Below are 20,941 nucleotides of genomic sequence, written 5' to 3' on the forward strand. Positions count from 1 at the left end.
GAATAACATGTTTGGTCTTGGACTATTCTTTCACAGCTGAAAAGAAAATCAAAGTGTTTTGAAAATTATTCTGAAAGAACACAAAATTATAAACAACACAGACTGAATGACTTTTAACTGCCCCTTTGCAAAAAAAAAAGGAAAAGAGAGAATTCAGAAAACAGATCCTGCCTCCAGAGAGAGAAACTGATGTACAGACATCCCCCAACATAGGAATCTGACACCAGAGACTTTAAGGAACAAAAACTCGGAGAGATTTTCAAACCTTCCAGATGGAAGATTTTACCCTTTTACCCAAAGATCCTTTTTCCCAAGAGACAGTGTTGACATCGCTAATGAAGGATGGCAAATATCTTTTTAACTCTCTCTGTGGTCTTCTGCGCTGTTGTAAACAATGTACCTAATAACAGAGGAAATAAAGTCTTTGATGCCGTTACTGGCTGGGGGGGATTTCGGATGACTGATGTCACATGTTAGCAACAGATACTTCTACGTTAATATCTATAGATTTGTGGACTAAAAAAAGAAATCTTTTGATTTTCTGTACAGTACAGGCCAGGGAGTGATATCTAAACAAAAATGACATGTTCTGGCCACAGGCTTGTCCTGAGAGCTCCTGACGTGGGTGTTTGCCAGAGGAGGACTTTAACCTCCTCTCCTGGCGCAGAACGGGGCACATACTACTGGCTCAGTTAGGAGCTTGTTTACCAAGTGATAGACACATTTTAGTGTTGCCAGCTATTACTCTGTTAACTCAGTTGCTTAAGACTGTGATTCTCGGGGCTGAAATTCTTGGGTTCTTTCCCGTTAATGATATGAGGATGTAAGGGCCATAGAATTTAAAACTCCCAGCTTTGTCACACCTTTGCTAACCTGCTTCCTACAAGGTAAGCAGGAGTGAGAGAACCTGGGGTGTTCAACAAGAAAAAATAAATATAAATTTATATATTTTTGAAAGGCACGCATTGGACCTTGGTAGTCAATAGGATGCATGAGTCCAAGTCTCTAAGGGACCTCATTCCTAAAATTGTACTTAGCGGTACAACTGCAAAGTAGAGGGGTGTAATGCTGTCCTGAAGCCCCTTCCAGCCTGGATTATGCAATGATCCTATGAAATGGGTGGTAGCCAGTATGACCAAAAGATATGTGGTAATAAAGCTACATGAGGTACATGGATTTTGTGTGAGTAGGTGGGCTGTGTGGGGTAATGGGGCTGTGGGAGAAAGAAAAGATGAGAGCTGTCACAGGAGAATAGCTGTTGAGGCAGCAAGGGAGAAGTCACAATAAATCATGCTAGAAAAACTCACCTCCAGAAGTTCAGTAAAGCTGCTAGGGATCCAAGGCCAGGAATCCAGATTTTGCTAGAAATCTGGGTAATGTTATGCAGGTGGAGCTGATCAAGAGGATAACCTCAAAAGAAAATTCATGAAACAGAACCTGGTGATTTTAGGGTGTAAGACAGTGCAGGAACTTGTGCTTGCTTGAGGTATCTTTTCTGCTTGCAGGCTTCTTGGCTTCTGGGCAGCCCACAGAAAAAAAGTCCTCCCTCTTCTCTCATCTAGGACAACGAGAAGATACTTCCTGACAAAGCAAAGGGGGAGGCCACAGGGGAAACTGTTCAGTTCCTCTGAGCTGGAGATCAGGATTGTCACCAGCTCTTGGGACTGCTTTCACCACAGCCATAGTGCATGAAATACCTAGGCCCAAACCATTGGATTTGGAGCCCTTTCCCACCACAAGCTCTGTTTCTTCTCTTCGGTTGTTGGTCAGATGCACCATCATGGTGGCTTCCAAAGAAGGTACAAATGTATGATGGTGTGTGAGGTGCACTGAAAAGCAGGGACAGGGTGCCTGAGATGTCCCACAGAGCCATTCACTCAACAAAGCTATCCTGTTGTAATAAATAATCACTGAGGGGCGAAGAAGGGAGACCCAACAGGTACCAGCTCTGAAGGGTCTCCAGTGCAGCAAGCTCTTCATATGGATTCCAGTGACAAATGTGGTGGACTTGAGTTGTACAAAATCTGCCTTAAAAAGTCATGTTCACTTTTTCCACCTGCCTCTGGCAGCTCTCTTGTGCTTTTGAAAAACGACTTACCTCGGCCCCCTCCTGTTCTTGCAGACACTGAGACAGCTTTATATTCAAACAGCTGAACTGCTGCTTTTTTAACCAGTATTTCTTGAAAAAATCCCCTTGCCTTGAGAGCTGTTTTGGGCAAATGCCTTTTCTGCCTTGTCTTGCAGATATGTCTATATTCGTCCCATCAGAGAGCACAAGCGAAAGGTTTCGACATCATTCTTGTCAAAACACTGGATACAAACTTTAGTTCAACAGGAAAGTGGGGATGGGAAACCAAAGCCTGGGGGTGCTGAGAGTGACGTGCCCAGCGTGTGTCCAAGCACAACACAGCTGCACCTTCGCTGGGCACAAGGCAAAGCCTACACAGCTGGACAAAATATGTGTTTATTGGGCATGGGATATGTAGCTTATGTCACCAAAGGGTCTGGGCATTTTATTTATTTTATTTTACTTTATTTTATTTTATTTTATTTTATTTTATTTTATTTTATTTTATTTTATTTTATTTTATTTTATTTTATTTTATTTTATTTTATTTTATTTTTATTTTATTTATTTTATTTTATTTATTTTATTTCAGGGTATATAGTTACCTGCAGAAAGATGTTTAGTTCTAGGACCTTTATACATTCTAAACAATGAAAGACAGAAAGACATGAATATGTCCAAGAGCTAATGCAAAAAAGCTATGACCACACTAAGAAAAAAATATACCTTCTCACTCTCCAAAGCACTTAGGAGTGGACTCACAAATATTCATGGATTTTACTGTCTTCCCTGCAATAACACTAAGTCTACATTTGCTTCTGAAAAATATTCTAGATGTGTGGCATGGAGGTTAAATTTTAACTAGGCTCTTTCATGATATAGCTGTTCGCTTTCTCATTTATGTCTTGAATAAGTGTTGATAAATGTTCACATTTGCAATAAAATTCAGAGGTAAAGAGGGTTTCATCTAAGTTTTGCAGTGACCATATCTGAACAGGGACTATTAATATTGATCATCACAATCTAATTCAAAGAGCAAAACTCAGGGATGTTAAAGCCTTGGGCAAAATTGTTGTAATTTACTGTTATGGGGAAAACTTTATGGTTAGTTGCTTAGATTAAAAATCTCTGAGAGTTTTCCACAGGAAAGTTTTATTAAAGGCATGCCAAGTTAAATATAGTTATACAACACTCTCTGCTCACATATATAGATACGTATATATTTATGTACCTGTAAAATCAAATTTTGTTGCCCAAGTTAAATGACATTTTAGACTACTTAAAGTGGGAAAAACCTATAAAATATCATATAATTCCTTGTATCAGTTGTCTCGCTTTTTTTCTAACATCTTTTAGCTCGTTCATCTCATCCAAATGCTTTCTCCTGCCCCAGAGTCCCCAAAACCATAAGCAGGAGGATCGGCCGTCATCACTGGGACAACTCCTTCCTGCCGGCGTGCCTTTGGCTGGCACAGGCCTGTGTTGTGTGGCGATGCAGCCGTCCAGGGTGTGAAAGCTGGAGCTTCTGGCCTGCCTCTGACACCAGCCCTGCGTGCCTGAACACTGCCAGTGGGATTCAGAGAGAGGGATGGGCCGAGAGCTGAGGAGCACACACATCACTTACACGCGTACATCCACATCTGCGAAGGTGTTTTAGGCAACTGTGTAGATGGTGCCAAAGTTCTGCTCTCAGTCTCGTTACAGGGCGGGTAGATTTACATTCTGCCCATGTCTGTAGGATAGGTCACACTATATGTCGAGAAACACTAGAAACCCAGAAGTTTGCACAGCTAGCAGTGCACCAGGCTGCGCATGGGGCAAGCTTCTTTTCAAAAAACAGCTCCATATATTTAACCACAGGCAGGACTTTTTCTTTGCGTGATTGATAGATCTTGAGCACAGATCACCCTCGCCAGGTGTTTTTTTTTCTGTCCCAAATTTGTGTCTGATTTTTTTTTTTTTCAATACAAAAGCGTGGAAACTTGTCAGCTTGGAGACAGCAGTATAGCTGGATCAATTTTTGTTTTTCACTGTGTGGAGTGCAGCCAGCAGGTTAAAGGCAGGGGCTGAGGATTTGGAATCTTAAGTTTTATTCCCAGCTGTGCCATTCATGTGCTTTCTCTCCTTAGGCAAGTGATTTTTATTAATTAATAAATGTATTTATTTATCTATCACCTCAGCAGATACAAGATCCTACCTCACAGGGCATAATTGATGTTTGTAAAACATTTCAGGATTCCTGGATGAAGATAGTAATGGTTCCATGGAGTAATCTTAATGTCTAATGGCCAGGGCATGCCAGCCCTCCCTTTACAGAGCAGGCACTAGGACAATATCATCAACCTGAAGCATGATCTGTCTGGTTCCCTTCCATCTCTACCTTAGCAGGAGCCTCCAGTTTTCTTTCTCTCATGCTGATCATGTTAAAACACTGCTTGTATTGATTTTAGAGCAAATATGATTGATTTTAGAGTAAATCACCTGGAAGTTGTGGGAGAGATCCAGAGTCCATTTCAGTCACTTGACATCTTCCATATGCTTTGATGGATCCAGGGGGAGCAAGGTCAACATTTGCAGCATAGGAATAGCTAGAGACCCCTCAGATCAATGCTCCAACTATGTTAATACACAAGACCACGTTAAAAAGATAAGGTAATGCAAATGGGCCTGAGATAAGGTAATGCAAATGGGCCTGATCTGATCCATTCATCAGCTTCTGTATTGCTCAGCCCATTTATTTTCATGTCACAGGCATGGGTGATATGGCTGACAGATAGACACAACGCAGATTATTCTTCAGTGTCATGTCCATGTTCACACAGCACAGTTTGGCTTCTTCTCTATTTTGAACAGTAGAGGTGAAAAAAAATCACGTATGCTAGTTCTGTAAAGTACAACTGCAAATTGTTTTATGTGAATGTTACAAAAATAGCCTACTTTACCACCAAATAGTCTAATAGCGTCTAAAACTTCACTGTGTAAAATTGTTGGATCTCAGATCCAAGCAAAACATCCACTAGTTCTAATGAGGTCAGAATTCAACTCCATTTGCAAAAATGAAATATGCAGGCTCGTAAGGCTGAACTTTCCTTAGTAAAGGAATTTCTTTCATTAAAAAGAAATCCGTATTAAAACAAACAAAAAGCAAACCAAAACAATCAATCAGGGAGAATTTCCATCAAGAATTTAAAGTATCTGGGTTTGTTATCAAGAGCTGCATATGTGGTTTCTTTTATGCACACATTTATAACAGCCTGCAGCAGAGCTGTGCCATCGCACGGGCAGCCACTCAGATGTGCTTTTGCTGTTTCTGCTGGAGCAGACTCGGTCAGGCAATGCATTGTTCTCTACAGCATGCCCCAGTTCATCCCAGGCTCAGATCCTGGGCAGTGGAAAGGGGATGGAGACTGTGGAGTTTGTAATCTAATGACTGTCTCACCTGAGAGCCTTTCCTTTGGCTTTCTGCATGTTAGAAGGCAAACAAAAGGTGCATTCACGGTGCTCCCAAGTGGGGACAGCAGTCCTGGGGGAAATCTTGCAGCGGCCATAACTCAGGGCAGATCCTTCTGGTCTCGATGGCTCCAAGGAGGCAGGCCTTCCTCTGTCACACTTGGAGAGCCGATCCTCTCTGTGACCCTGGTGCTCTCGTCTTGCTTGATCATCTGTCCTTGGGTTTGCCACTTGCTGGAGAAAAGCTAAAGCTAGCATCCTTTCCCAGCAGATGGTTAATAAAAATTTTGTCTGCTGACCTGCCTGTTGGTCATCAGCAATGGAAATAGTCTTCTGATAAGACCTTAAAATCACCATCCAGAGGTAAGTTTGAGTTATATGGGAGGTCAGCCATGTCCAACCTGGAATGTGAGGCTCAGCCAGCTCCCCAGGTGACCACATCAGCCACAAGCACAAGCCCACAGCTCCGCCGGCCCAGCATGCAGGGCAGTGGCTCCAGGTGAGGAGGCAGAGCGAGGGCACTGCAAGCAAAGAGCCGTGCCGGCCAGCTCACCACCCAGCTGCTTGCCACACACAGGAATTGGTACAAAGAGAAACTGCTTAAAAGTTTAAGATGAATTATTCAGCACTCCTTTGATTTGTGAGTTTTAACTACCGCAGAATGCGTGTCCTGCCACATTTCTTCAACCTTGAAACGAAGTACAAATGGATGTGATTCGGACTCTAAATATTTAAAGCCAGAATCTGATCTTAGATACATTGTGTATGCTGCCGTCTCAAAAACCTGATAAAGACAGATAATGATGGACAGCGGAAATTGAGATTAAATTCAGGCTCTGTATTAAAAAACTTGCACCTCTAATTCAGATGAATGATTAACCACACAGGGACTTATGCCTGCATGTCACAGCACTGTTGGGGTGTTCTTTTTCACCAGGTAGTTAACTAGTTAACTTCACTTAGTTAACTTCATAAAGGGGTAGTCCAAAAACACTTCATAGGAGGATGTCGCCTTCCCCTTCCCCTCTCTGCTCACAGAGATGCACCTAAACGATTGACATTTTCCAGCTAAATGGCAGACAAAACATTACTAATCTTCCCTTCACTGGAAAGAGATAAAACCACAACCATAACCTAAATCAAAAGCTGCTATGACACTTGGGCGGTTGGAGACTTTTACTGCAGATAGCCAGGTCAAAGCGATCAGCATATGGCTCGTCACACACAGCAAACAGAAATATAACTCAGTGCAGCTCTCTACCAAATAGTACTGCAAGGGGGTTAAGTGCACCAGGAAATGACCCTATTAAATACCAGACCTGTAGTTCCGAAACAGCACTGAAAAAACAGATGGATGCTCTCATCTTGACTTCTAGCGTGCTGGAGTACAAACAGGGAATTGCAATTGCTTAAAATGCACAAGGAAAGCAAAAAAAAATTATACATATATATATAGTAATGGCTGTATAAAAAAAGTATATATATAGTAATGGCTGAGCAGAACGGAGGACGCTAGACCTTCTTCTGCTGAAACCGACGGTGGTCCTTCTGCTCCCTTAGCTGAGCTCATGCCTGAACTCAGGCCTCAGTACAGGCCTTCTGGGTACCGGAGCTGTATGGCAGCCTCACAGGACAAATTTCAGTCCACTAAAAGCAGCAGCGAGGCTAAATAACCACATCAAGCAAACCTGAACTTTAAAAAAGTTTGACTGCAGACCTCTTGCATTCAGCCCTTTCTCTATTTAAGAGTACATTTAACAAGCACTGTGGTGCTTTCTAATTTGGGGTAGTGTAGTGCTGCCGCCAGTCTAGGGCAGAGGCTTTGTGGCCAGCCAGACCTAGCAAAGAGCAGAAGGAGCCCCCTTAGGCAGGCAGGGGTCGCTCGATGCTCTGGGTGCTTCAGACCCTACCCCTTCTGCCCGCTGGTTATTCGACCAGCCAGTCGGTGGTATATTGGGGTGGCTGCCTCTGTGCAGCTTGCTGAGGTACAGCTTGCTCTTCCAACATGCCTGCTGCTGGCCACTGTTTTAGAGGGTGCTCCAGACTTCAGGTAGAGCTTAGACCAACTCAGAAAGGATGCTCATACATCAGATATGAGCAGTACTGTACTCAGCCAGTGGGTTTTTATTAACAAAACAAACACGGCTTGGTTTAGACAGATGGAAATATTCCAGTGAGACTGTCCGCTTTAGCATAAAAACATCTACTTCTGTCATTCCACAGTGAGCTGAGCCTGGGAGGGCCGTGAGTGCCCACAGGGGCGCTTCGGAGATGAAAAGTGCATGAATAATCCAGACAGCGATTGTTTCCTTCCTCAGGCTTTCGGCGGAATGCGGTGCCACTGAAACGCAAGGTAAAAACCCACACAAAGAAGGATCACATGAAGGAGGACAAGGAAACCAGCCAGACCCACAACAATAAAATTCCAAATAACATCCTCGAGGCAGTTTTACAATTGTGAGCATTGCCATGGACCCAGATGCAGCTGCAGGAAACATGGATTTTGGTTTGTTTTATATCCCATGGCTTGGCATCCAGGCCCTGCAACTAGCAAGTATGATCTCTTACTGAATAGGAGCATAGCCACAGGAGAGGAAAGATTAAGGGTATCAAAGGAATACATTTTTTATTTCACTCCTTTCTTATTACAGTAGATTAAAAGAAAAAAAAAAGAGTTTTTTCGGTATTCAATTTTGAGGAGAATTAAATAAGCCAAAAACATTGTTCAGAATTAGAGCACTGAATAAAGGATTTCAAAAACACAGTGTGTGGTTCATGGTAGGATTTTTATTTCCTTTTAAGACAAGCCATATACAGCTGTACATGAGCTATTGTCCTCTGTCCCACTGAAGAAATAGTTTCTTTCTAAAGAGTTCAATCTGTTAAGACACATAGGTACTTTGAAAACTTAAAAAAAAAAAGAAGGAAACTCACTCAAACTCTCTTCTGGTTCAAATGGCAATTATCTGAAAAGGAGCAAAGAGCCAGGAATACATGGATAAATTAAATAGCTTTTGATTGCCTGGCTATGAATAATAGGATTTTTGTCTTCTTTGGGAGTGACACACAGCAGCAAGCAGTACGCACAGGCAGGACCAAAGTCAGCCTTAAAGGACTGGTGCAAAGGCATTGCTCTCACAGAGCCTGGATGGTTATTACAAGCCTGCACAGGAGAAACAACTTGCTTCCCCAGTCGATGGAGAAATGCTCCTTGCCATTGAGCCACAAAGGGCCACAGTTTGAAGAAACAGCAACAAAAATACTTAAAAACGTACTGATAATTGTGGGTCTAGGGAATCTCTTCTCCTCCTGTTCTGCAGGGACTGTCAAACACCAGCTCTTTCACCATCATTTTGAGGCTGCCCTAGGACAAAGGCTAAGAAAGGAGGAAGGCTGACAGAACAACTCTTGTTCACAAGCGCGCCTTTCCGATTCATCATTCATCAGCTGAAGGAAGGTTTCTCAAAATAAAAAACAGAAACATGGACTGGGCAAGTACAGAGCCTGATGAAACAGAATTGCTGATCATTTTAGCTTATGTGTGTTGTTGTCTCTCATTGTCCAGAGGATTCCGTGCTCCAGGCAGAGCTGGCAAAACAGACCAGTAAGAAGAGAAGGGCTTGTGTGATGGGGAGCCTGAATAGCCTCAGGAGCTGAGCCTGACTACACTGAGCTGGGAGTGAGGTTGAAAGCAGTTCACCAGGGCCTCGGTGCTGAGATTTCCAGCGCCAACAGCTCTAGTGGCTCAAATTGCCAAATTCCAGCCCATTGGAGCATAAATCAGAACGGCATGGGACTCTAGCCAGTGGCTGGTAGAAAAATGGCAGCAGGCATCCTCCTTTCAACTTCTGAAGTTAACTGTCTCATTGTCTTAACTGTCTCATGGCTCTGACAGGTTACCTCTAGATACAGGAAGGAAGGAAAAAAAAAAAAAGACACAAACCAACAGTCAACCAGAAACAATCAATCAATCAAACAAACAAAAGAAAACAAAAAAAAAAAAAAACCAAAACCCAACCAACTAACCAAAAAAAACCAACCAAACAACAACCAAAAAAACCCACACCTGTAAGATATTTTCTAAGAGAAGACAACGGATTTGAAAAAGTCTAAAGACAAGGCAATCTTTCCTCGTGATCAAATTCTTTAGCAAGGAAGTCTTCAGAGGACTACTGTGCTTAGGTACAAATGGGAAATCTGACTAGAACCTCAATACAGCATAGTAAATCGAGGTGTTGCAGCCACAGGAAGCATGTGAAAAAAATAGTTTTTGGTCTCAATCAGAGATTTTAGGCCAAGTATGTCCATAATACCAGGGAATAATATGGTTGAAAACAGTTGTGTTAGTTCCAGGCTTGGGCACCTGGAACAGTAAAGGACTGACCACAAAAATCCCATCAGTGCTGGTAAGTCCAGGACAGCTGAAATTCAAGCGCAGAGACATTTCAAATCTTTACACAGATGGTTCAAAAAACCGCCCATGTTAACAAGAGTTTGGGAATTTGTGAATGCATGAATTCCAATCTGAGTTTCTTAATTCCCTGTACATTTTATTTGTTTATAGTGATGGCTCTGCTGCTGTTCAGAAGGGTGCCAGAAAAGCCAGTTTTAGAGAATGCGAGTAAACAGCTCGGTCCGAGCAGGCTGACCACACATCCAACACAGCAGCCGGCAAAACGGGGAGGCTCAAGTGTGGCTGTAGGATGGATGATAAAAAACATCTTGAGGAAGCCTTACACGTACAAGGCAGCTGACGTCCCTTCCACCCAGAAGTTGTTGCCCGTAAATCGATAGAATGTAGAGTTGGAAAAAGACCTAGGAAGGTGTCAGAGGGAAACACGGCACTGAGGAATAAGTGAGCTCGTGTTCACGTTACTCAGCATTAGGCACCCAGCGGTATGGGCTGTGTCCCGGCACCTGAGATCTCCCCTTGTTATTTGCAGGTGGGGAAACGAGGAGTAACAAGAAAACAAAGTTGAACCCAGTGATGGGACTCAGACCTGCCCGTGGTGGCTGACAGCCTGCACCCAGCTCTGAACTACGGCTGGTAGATGTCCAAGCACGGGAGCTTTGTTCCCAGCTGGCACCGAGGCTCCCATTATGCAGAGGGAAGGTTCTGGTGCTCCAAGAAGAGCTCCACGGAGGGGCTGCGAAGGGGATGAAAGGGAGCGAGACCCCCAGTGGGCTTTTTTCTTTTATCTTGTAGATGAATCAGATGGCAGGAACAGCAGAAACCAAAGGAGGAGCACGAAGCCTTTAAGAATCAGATTGCTAAAATGCAGGGAAAGCTGAAGCCAAAAACTAGGTCTGGACAAAGCAGAGCGCCAGAGTGGAAAAACAAGCACTGGAGGAGCTTAGCCAAAAGGAGAAAGAATAAAATAAAACATCTCAGTTCTTCGATTCAAAGTCCAGCTCTGTGCTTTCGGGGGAGGAGACAGAGGAACTGAAGAAGGAGCATTGATTCTGCTTTGTAGCTGCAGCTGCTCACAGTTATCGGCCCCTGTGCTCCATCAGACAGCGCAGAAAGCCTGCAAATCTCCCCCAGGGTGTGAAAAAAGGGCGAGTGTCACAAAGAGTGACCACGGATCCACCACACAACTTGCACACCCCAGCAGACACACACACATGTAGCCCGAGCAGGAAGGGTCTTAGCACGGCCCTGCCACAGCCCACAGCAGCTTGTGATCGCCTGCAGCTGCTCTGCATCGAGTCGGCGGTGCCGGGGGCATGGCACGTCCCCTCTGGAAGCCCTGCTTCCTCGAGCAGGGCTTTCTGGTCTCTCTGGAGGGATGCCACCAAGCCTGTATTTTATTTGACTTTCAGATCCCAAGGCGGATTTCCATCAGGCAAGAAGACCTTGCTACGGGATGTTGCAATGCATCCTCTCTTCTCAAGAGTACTCTCATTTTTCAGAGCAAATGCCCATAACAAGGGCCTGATGTCAGACACACCAGCTGCAAAATGCGCTGCGCTCTTCCATTACCGACCGCAGACTGCTGGGCGCTGCTGCTCCACCACCCCCAGAGGAAGAACTGGAAGCCCCTTTTAACACCCACCCCCCCAGTTTCAGTAAAGATCCCGTGACACTTTGTGGAAAAAAAAACAATGTTGTATTTGATTTACAATTAACAGGATTTACAAATAAAGACAGAGAAACAGATTAGCCATGAAATGAGGATGCCTTTGTTGATGAAGGAGTAGCTGGCAAAGCACCTTTATGTAGCAGTAATGTACCTCAGTCCTAAACAGTGTAAAATAACTTATAGCCCAGGCAGGTTCAGGAATGATTATACACAAACGCAAGAAGTTCAAAAAAAACCAGCAACCAACAAACCGAAAAACCCTCCCAGCCCGGTACTAGTTCTGGTGAGGCTTTTGATTTTTGGAAACTGAAGAAAAGGTCCACTGACACACCAGGAACCTTCCAAAAAGTAAAAAAAATAATCAACAATGGTGAAGCCGACTGTATGGCAACCTACTGGGCAGGGCAGCGGGCGGCAGGAGCTGTGTTAGCTTGCTGAGGATAAGCAGCGGCCAGGCGCTCGGCGGAACAACGAATGAACTTGTACAGATGGCAGCGCTTCATTAAAATGCTACGTTACTGCCAAAAGTTGTGAGACAAAAAGGAATAAAGTTCTCTGATGTGCAATACAGCAATTGAAGAAGACGTACCTATCTTTCTGATTTGTATAGTTTACCTATATTGTAAACGCACGCTTTCTGACAAGTTATTTTATTTTTCTTTGCTATGGGTTATGATTTGTGTTTGATCAAATGCAGCATTCCAAGGCTCAAAACTGACTGAGTGGTTTTCATTACACGGGTATATGATTTTTTCCAATATCATACTAGTATTTTACATCACAAATACAATAAAAACAAGTGATGGTATTCCTAGGACAGTTCCAAGATTCAAATAAAAAATCATCAGAACCATTCTAAAATAAGATATTATACAGAATCAAATCATGTTAAACGGCACACTCTCGGCAAGCAGCTAATTACAAGCATTCTGCTGGTCATGTTTTTCACACACAAGTCATTCAATAGCACATAAATATCTCTTTTTCCGATCTGCTTCTTTTTACAAAACCATTCATCAGATTCACAGAATTAGTACAAGTAAGGCACATTAGCATATATCATAAAACTCACAATAATAACAAAGAGTTGTAAAGATTTAAGGACTAATTCTCCATTTCAGTGGTTTCTGAACCAAATGAGACTTTATCAGTAGAACCCTCCTTACAGGCATGACATTGCTTTTATTTCTGCCAGCTGTGGTGGGTGCAATTCTGTGCATTACCATGGACATAAATAATTAACCTAAGAACCATGTGTGGTAGCAAATCCCATTTGCGGATCTTGCGGAGAAATGAGACACATCGTTTACTACGTTCATGATGAGCACAGACAAAGTTTTGGAACTATGTGGACGTCAATTTCCAGTTATCGAAACAAAAGGGGATATTGCATGGTTCTCTGAATATGCCATTATTTTCCTAGTACAAATATTGCTTAAAATATAAAGGATGCTATAGTATTGAATTTACTTGCATAATGAATTCTAAATGCTGATGTCTCGGATCCTACAAAATTAAACGAACTACAGACTTGCCTTCTTCCACCCCCCCACCCTGCCCCCAGCCAAAGGACTCTTTCCCACAGAAGATTCATTTACACACAACACAGATTTTAATTAGAAGCATAATTTACAGTAAAAATTTTTACATTACACCTCTGCTATCAAAAAAACATGAACTCTTTCATTTAAAGTTGTAATTATACATTAAAAAATAGAACACTATTTCCTTAACAGGAACAACGAATTTGAACATCTTCAGATCAGATTTCTTTATTGCGGCTTTTGAGTCAAAGGTCAGTCACTTTATTCTCTAATGCAGCTGCTATTTGCTGTAAACGGAAGGCAAGCTGCATTTTTTGTGCAGCTGGATCCTCTTCAAGTGCATTTATAATCTGGAAGAAATAAACAGAGAATGTTTAGAATCGTTTAGCTTAAAATATACGACACCATTCCCAGACCAAGTGTTTGATACTGCTTTGGTTTTCCAGTCTTTTGCATTCACTCGGCACCAAAGATAAAGTCCATCTACGAGGCTCCATGCTCTATTTTTACATGAAGACAATAAAAATGATTGTCTCCATTACTTTATCTAAGTTACTACGATGTTTCCCATTATGCCGGGATTCAAGCAAATTAATAGGTAGTACTTTATCTTTTGAAATATTACATTGCAAGGCAGAGCAGGCTGGGGGAAAGCATCAGAAGCATTGACTTTACAGTTATGTAAGAAGCTGTGGTTTTACTTATGGTGCACCCTAAGAGGCTTAAGGGTCATTTACCAGCAGTAACTAAGCCCCATCCCCATGAGCTTTGGTTATGAGCAGCTCCTGGGTGGTCCATGTATGGGCATAGCTTAAGGCAAGGAAAAATCTCGTCTGTCTATAGGCAATATATTGAAGAAAATGAACTGGTCACAGTGTCCGGGAGCTTCTCGAGGTAGAGCTGAGACCCTGGGCTGGTAGAACATAGCTCGGGAAGCAAACAGCTCATCAGAGGAGCCCACCAACATCCCGTACGCAGCCTCTGCCGTACGGAATATATACAGCAAAGTACGACTCTAAGACACCAGGGATTTTTAAATGAAAACTAGAAAAGGTCAACTGTTATGAGAAGGCTTTTCTTCAAATAGAGTTTTTTAGGGCTTCTCAAGATCAAATTTCAAAGGTTTTGAAAGGTTTTCATTCCTACCATCCTTTAGGGAAACTTTTCCACCAACTATTAGATTTCTCCATTAGGAGAATGTATTACATGGCAAAACTGTTCTTTTGCTAGAACTGGCTTTATTAATAAAAGTCAGATGCTGTCATCGAGCAGAAGGCTTTAGCTATGTTTAAATACTACATAAAGTTTGGAAGTACAAGAACTGGAGAAATCGAGTCTGCCTGTCGTTACCTGCGGTTCTCACTGCTTCTTGTGCTTTACTGACAATGGAGGTTAATGCAGTCAGTATCAATCTAGCTAACAATTTTCCTTTCGAGGACTGGTACAGCATTAGAGTTTCAAACACTGGAGCAAATTTGTGTAGAAATCATTATTTTAATGGATTTGTTTTTAGAGCATGAAAACATTTTTACAAGACAGTTAATAAACTCTTATTACGGTATTTAAATAGGGCCTAATTTAATTTGATATTGTTCCCTTCATTTAAACAATTACACCTAGCTGTAACGCCTCAAATCAAGACTAAATAATTCATGATTATCTCTGCTGGTGAATATAACTTTCATATAAATGTGGACAATTAGACCGTACCCACTTAGTCATTGTCAAGCCCTGCAGAGCTGTGCAAGGTACAGCGCATGCTAGCAACCACCGTTTCAGCAACAAAGATAAGGGCAGCCGCAAAATGTTCCAATTTATGCAAATTAAAACATTTTTATGGAAAATAAATAAGCTTGATTTATTTTACTGAATGGTTCTTGACATATTATCTCCCCAACTCTGAATTAGCAGCCTTTTGATCAGATGCGTCTTATTGTTATACGGTGATGTATGCAAAAGGAAGGGCTGCAGTTCTGCTTTGTGGTTTGCTGGCTTGCCACTGATAAACTCTGGCAGCTGAGCAGAGAGGAGGCTCTGCCTGTGCCTGCCTCCAAACGTGAGAATCCAGAAACCACGGCTGGGTGCAGGGACTGGGGAGTGTGGAAGAAGCAGGAATTTATGGTTTGTCTGTCTCATAGGTTGCTTGAGTACTTCTACAACAGGTCAGGCCGCAGAGATCAGAGAATCACCGAATGGTTTGGGTTGGAAGGGACCTGGTTCCTTCCACCTGGTTCAACCCCCCTGCCATGGGCAGGGACACCTCCCACCAGACCAGGTTGCTCAAAGCCCCATCCAGCCTGGCCTTGAGCACCTCCAGGGATGGGGCATCCACAGCTTCTCTGGGCAGCCTGTGCCAGTGCCTCACCACCCTCACAGTAAAGGATTTCTTCCTTATATCTTATCTAAAACTATCGTCTTTCAATTTCAAACCATTACCGCTTGTCCCATCACTACACTCCCTGGTACAATTTCCCCCCAGCTTTCCTGTAGGCCCTCTTTAGATACTGGAAGGCCACTATAAGGTCTCCCCAGAGCCTTCTCCTCTCCAGGCTGAACAACCCCATCTCCCTCAGCCTGTCTTCATAGGAGAGGTGCTCCAGCCCTCTGATCATCTTTGTGGCTCTTCTCTGGACCCGTTCTAACAGATCTATGACTTTCTTGTGCTGGAGTCCCCAGAGCTGGATAGAGCACTGCAGCTGGAATCTCATGAGAGTAGCAGGGGGGGAGATTCCCCTCCCTTGACCTGCTGGCCACACTTCTTCTGATGCAGCCAAGGATATGGCTGCCTTTTTGCAGATATTCTGGAACATGTTGAAAATAATTTTCCTCAGCTCTGGGGATGAGGAAACCAACACCATCAGTTTGGCCTGTGTGTCTCCAGTCATTTTTCCTACTAATACCAACTGCAAGTAGTCTCAGGATGAGTTGGTTTTCCTTGCTTACATCTGTATTTAAAGCTGTGAAAAGCTGGCTGCTCCTGCAGAAAGAAGCTGCAGTGAAGCTGCGGATGAGACTCACTGCCTTTGCTGCTAAATATAAGCGAAAACAAAAACTGTGCTGAGGTGCAGGACCAACTGAAGAGAGCTCACATGTGCTGTACTCCTTTTTTGATTCAGCATCTGTTCTTACTTGCTTTGATTTAATTCTGAGAGTTTTCTGGAGGCATTCATTTCCATGGAAACCTTTGAATAAAAGTTTCCTTCTCTCTTTTTGTTTTCAGATTAAGTTTGGAGAGCCATAGCCACAGCCCAGCGACACTGGGATATTCTTTGTCCCCCTTTCCACAGGGCCTGAAGAATCCAAGAAACACTTTGGACTGAATCTGTAAAGCTTCCTTTTGAATCTGACTATACTCAGCAGTTGCTCTGCTTGGGTTTACCTTGGGCAGGCACTTCATTTGGCACAGCAAAATGGGGACGGCAGCATGCATGGAAGTTTTAAGTGCATCTTAACTAACAAAAAAAAGGCAATGCCCCATTCCTACAAGCAAAATAAGTTTAATGGATTGTTCCTAAAAATCCCCACCAAACTACTGGCTTGAAACCTCATATAGCTCTGGCAATTGCTCGGTGACATTCTAATGTCCTAATTCTTAGGCATTAGGATAGCTGAACTGAAGAGAAAGGATTTTTAAATCTATTTCTCTTTCAGATCTCATTAAGCGATCACTACCAAAATGAGATAACCCATAGTGAAGCTGTTCATTTCTAAGAAAATACCCTTAGGCAGTGTAATTGCCAAGGAAGGCGTGTAACTGCAAAGTTAGAGCTTTCTGTTCAGCATTGCTTTTACCTGATTATCCAGGGAAAGTTAGCCTTTGTAACTTTTTACCATTATTATAAAAAATATGAAAATAAACCCCACAACTTACCTCATCATAGTATTTGTTAGTGTACTGGTAGAGTTGGTGTAGAGCCACGAGCGTGTTTAAGGAATCGGTATGTGCCTGTTAAACAACACACGTAAGCAGCAAACGTCAAAATTTCATCACAGCTGAAAGTTACACACATGCACGACTGCTGGATACAGAACACAGTCCCATTTTCAAATTCAAGCTCTGCATCCTGTAACTCTTGCTAAGTGATGCTGGGGCAGAAAAAGGGGTGAGAAAACTTTTGTTTGGTGATTTTTAGATCAAGATTTTCCCACTGGTATTTTTCTGGCCTGTCTGCAGCTCTAACACAGGAGGTGGAAAATATTTTGAACTTTGAATGTCAAACCACAGATTACAGCTGTAACATCTGTTAACAACATGGGTACGTATAACTAAAGCATTCAGTCAGTACAATCTACATATTGTTGAGATACTAAACATTAGTTCTGTCACTGCCATGTCTGTTTGAAATCATTTCTTCAGCTCTTTGTAACTGTTTGAAATTATTCACACCTCACTATAGGGAAGGTGTAACTCATCAAGATAGTAAGGACATGTACATTTGGAAAAAGCCATTTGAATCAGGAAGATGGAAAGGGGGATGGGGGGAGAGAGAGAGAGAAAAGGGACTTCAAATGATGCAAGAAATAACCCTTCCATTACCTCTCCTTTCGTTCTCCCCATGACATTTAACTTATGTAGCAAATGTGCTCTGACTGTCTAAACAGATGTTTCTCATTCAAACGTATAGGATTTAACTCTCTAGCTATGCCTTTAGTTTTTTAAATTAGTTAAGAAAATGAAGAATTGCAAAATATTGCTACTGGCACAAATGATTATCCAAGCTGTAAACAAGCAGAGAAACATCCATCTTTCTTTGTCCTACAAAAGTCACTTCCAGAACAGGTCAAAATTTGCAATGTTCCATCAGTCTTTTCATACTTACTTCTATCATAATTTGCAATGTAAATAGAAAGGATCAACATATTCTGCTGATTTTAAAACATTCCTTTGATTTTATTTTTAATGACCAAACATTTAAATTTTACATACATCTCAATTTTTATAATAAATAAAATGAACTGGAAAATGAAATGTCACTGCAGATGAGTTTCATAGTGGCTGAATGAAAATGGAAACATTCTCATGAGGACGTTAATCTGCAAAATGTTAGGTCCTAAGGGCATGAAATAAACAAATCACAAGAATTCCCCAAACATCCTTATATCACTAGGACTCTTAAAATAAATTAGGCAAATGAGCAAACCAGCCAGTACATACAGTATGTCTTTGCTCAGGCTAAACACATTCCTTTCAGACTGGCGAGAGCTTCTGCAGGTTCTCTGGGTTAAATCGGGTGCTTTAAAGGCACGAGCCTGCTCTAGCTATGCCGAGCAGCGCAGCAGACAGGCTTTTTCAAGAATGAAGCGGGTTTTGTAGCGTTTTTGCTCCCCGAGTCTCAAACCAGATCCCCCAGCTACCAATCAACCCCCTCTGCTCTCCTCCATCGCAGGTAACCCCCAGTAACCTATTTTGTGAAAAGAAGAAGCGCCGATTGAGCAGGCATATGATGAGCTTCTTGTATGCAGTGTAAAGCAAAAGTATTGTCCTCATACAGACAGCTCTAAAATGCACTATATGTAACGTGTGCGACTCCCCTTTCATTTCTGGAGTCAAATTGTTGCTGCGATAGCACTCTGAATTCAGCCACCACTTCTTATCAGCATGATCAATGTTAAAAACCCTCTCTGTGCTGCGGAGAGAAAACACCTTTCAGCAGTGTTGTAATTTTTCCACAATGGATTTGAAAAAATTCAAACACTTTGCTCTGGCACCTACATCACTCAAATTGATTCGTGACGATAGCCATTCTTGGTTCCATTCAATAATCAACACTTCAAAAGTCTAAAAAGCACTACACTAAGCAGGAGTCTTTCAGAGATGTATTAAATAACTCATGTGATGCTTCAACATACAATAAACCCACTTGTCGAGTTAGAATGAGAAGATAAAGAAAAACAGTGCTATACTTGGCTTCAATTTCAGGACAAGGAAACTTAATTTATTCTTACCCTAGAAATCTCTGCTAAATGGGTATTCATATCTTGGTCACTAACTGGCACCATCTGACGAATGCCTTTGTAGTAACTGCAACAAATTAAAACAAACGTTCAGTTAGGTGAAATACACAAAATTTTCATTTTGCAGTTATTTTAAACGTTTCCTAATTGTGCAGGAGATGTTCCACCACAACAGACCAATGATTCATTTAGTCATGCCGTCTCCCAACAGTCATTAGTACTTGATACCCTTGCAAGAAAGGCAAATCACACCTGATTGCACAGGACCACAACACAGGAATGAAATCTATTTATAATCCAGCTGATGATTATTTCATGTCTTCAAACTTTTGAAGTCATCAGCTGGGAAGAGTTGAGTCCTGTAGCAGACCTTCAGTGGTATTGACAGAATTCCCAAATCAGTAAATGTTGAAGTCAGAGTCTGAATAGAAAAAATGTCTTTGTGAAAATGTTTTCTGGATTTGATCCCTATTCAGTTATGGAAGTGCAGTGCTGGTTAGACAGATCATGGGTAAGAACAGCTGTCACGCAGAACAGCATTTTGTTCTTTCCCAAATAACTCTGTCCATCTGCTGGCATAGGCATGGACATGCATTGGGTCACAATGGCACTCCATTTCAACACTGGAAACACTGCTAACAAGGGAACATTTTAACATTCAGGTGTAAAATTTTTAACATTTGGCAGTTGACTTCAACTGTGTCAGCATTCACTTTTCCTGTTACTAAGTACATTTACAAAGGCTTAAAACCCTAACAACTTTGAATCAGCATGAAAAAAGTCTCTTTATACTTACTCTTCCACCATTTTCTTATAGTTAGAGATTTCTTTCGCGTAAAGTAATTTATTACTTGGAGAATCCTGAAAAAATATAATAGAGAGAAACTTGGTTGATTTATGAGTGTCTCTAAGAAAAAACATGAAGTCAAAAACCCAAGATCAAGCCTTCCTAATCACATGCACTTGAGCTTTGTGGATATTAACATTCTGATGCTTATTATTAATATTATTAACGTTTATGTCGGTACATGGGTGGGATTATTTGTCTTAAAAAGATGAAGTTTACGTATGGCATTATTTGTCAAGTTTGACAAATGTATCAATGGAAGATGATTCTAAATTACGGTGGACATGAAATAACTGTTTCTTAAACTTGCTTTTTATAAAAGCAGTTGATATTTTCTGCTTTTTAGGAACTCAGTTGGCAGACTACACAGTAACAATGACATGCTCACCAACCTGCTAAGTGTTGAAATGCTAACTTCATTATAAAACCAAAAGGAAACTATCAATGCTGTATCTTCTTAGAGAATTGGTATTGTTTTAGGACAATGCCCCATGTCTTGTCAGGCATGAACGTAGTCAGGATGTAGAATGCAAATCACTTACTCTGCTTAATTTGTGCTCTGTTCTCGTGCAAGCATCCATGAAAGTCTGTGCAATGACTGACAAGGAAGCATCCACTACTTCGTGAACATGAACATCAAAGATGAAATGGGGATTTTTCAGTATGTTTACCCAGAATCTAAGAGGCAAGCTGCAAAGCAAGGAAAAAGGTAAAAAAAAAAAAACACCTTTTACACAATAAATGTTATACAATAAGCAAAGCACATGAAATTAAATATGGGTTTTGTGTTTTGATCTTCTCACTACAGTGAAAATTAGTTTTATATTTCAACAATTACACAAGCTACCTTTTGTCTGGTTTTCATGTCTGGAAACAAAGCCTTTGTATCTCTCACAGAAAAAACGAGAAAAACTTATTTGAAAAGAATCCTAAGTGTCCCCAAACAGCAAGAGAAGATGTCTGAGTGGTTAGAAAAACTACCTGAGTAACATTT

General features: G+C 41.8%; 1 protein-coding gene across 9 annotated transcripts in view; it reads right to left on the bottom strand.

Moving 5' to 3' along the window:
- Positions 1 to 11,605: 11,605 nt before the first annotated feature.
- PLXNB2 (plexin B2) overlaps positions 11,606 to 20,941 on the bottom strand; it is a 259,839-nt gene continuing 250,503 nt past the window's right edge. For all 9 annotated transcript variants that reach the window (XM_013188354.3, XM_013188351.3, XM_013188352.3 and 6 more), the window contains 5 exons: positions 20,490 to 20,637; positions 19,897 to 19,961; positions 19,092 to 19,167; positions 17,017 to 17,091; positions 11,606 to 13,495 (listed from right to left, as the gene is read on the bottom strand). In XM_013188354.3, coding sequence (XP_013043808.3) covers positions 13,391 to 13,495; positions 17,017 to 17,091; positions 19,092 to 19,167; positions 19,897 to 19,961; positions 20,490 to 20,637 — 469 coding nt within the window. In that variant the 3' untranslated portion in view covers positions 11,606 to 13,390. The remainder of the gene's footprint in view (positions 13,496 to 17,016; positions 17,092 to 19,091; positions 19,168 to 19,896; positions 19,962 to 20,489; positions 20,638 to 20,941) is intronic.

Source organism: Anser cygnoides, chromosome 1 (genome assembly GCF_040182565.1).
Source record: "Anser cygnoides isolate HZ-2024a breed goose chromosome 1, Taihu_goose_T2T_genome, whole genome shotgun sequence".
NCBI classification, from domain to species: Eukaryota; Metazoa; Chordata; class Aves; order Anseriformes; family Anatidae; genus Anser; species Anser cygnoides.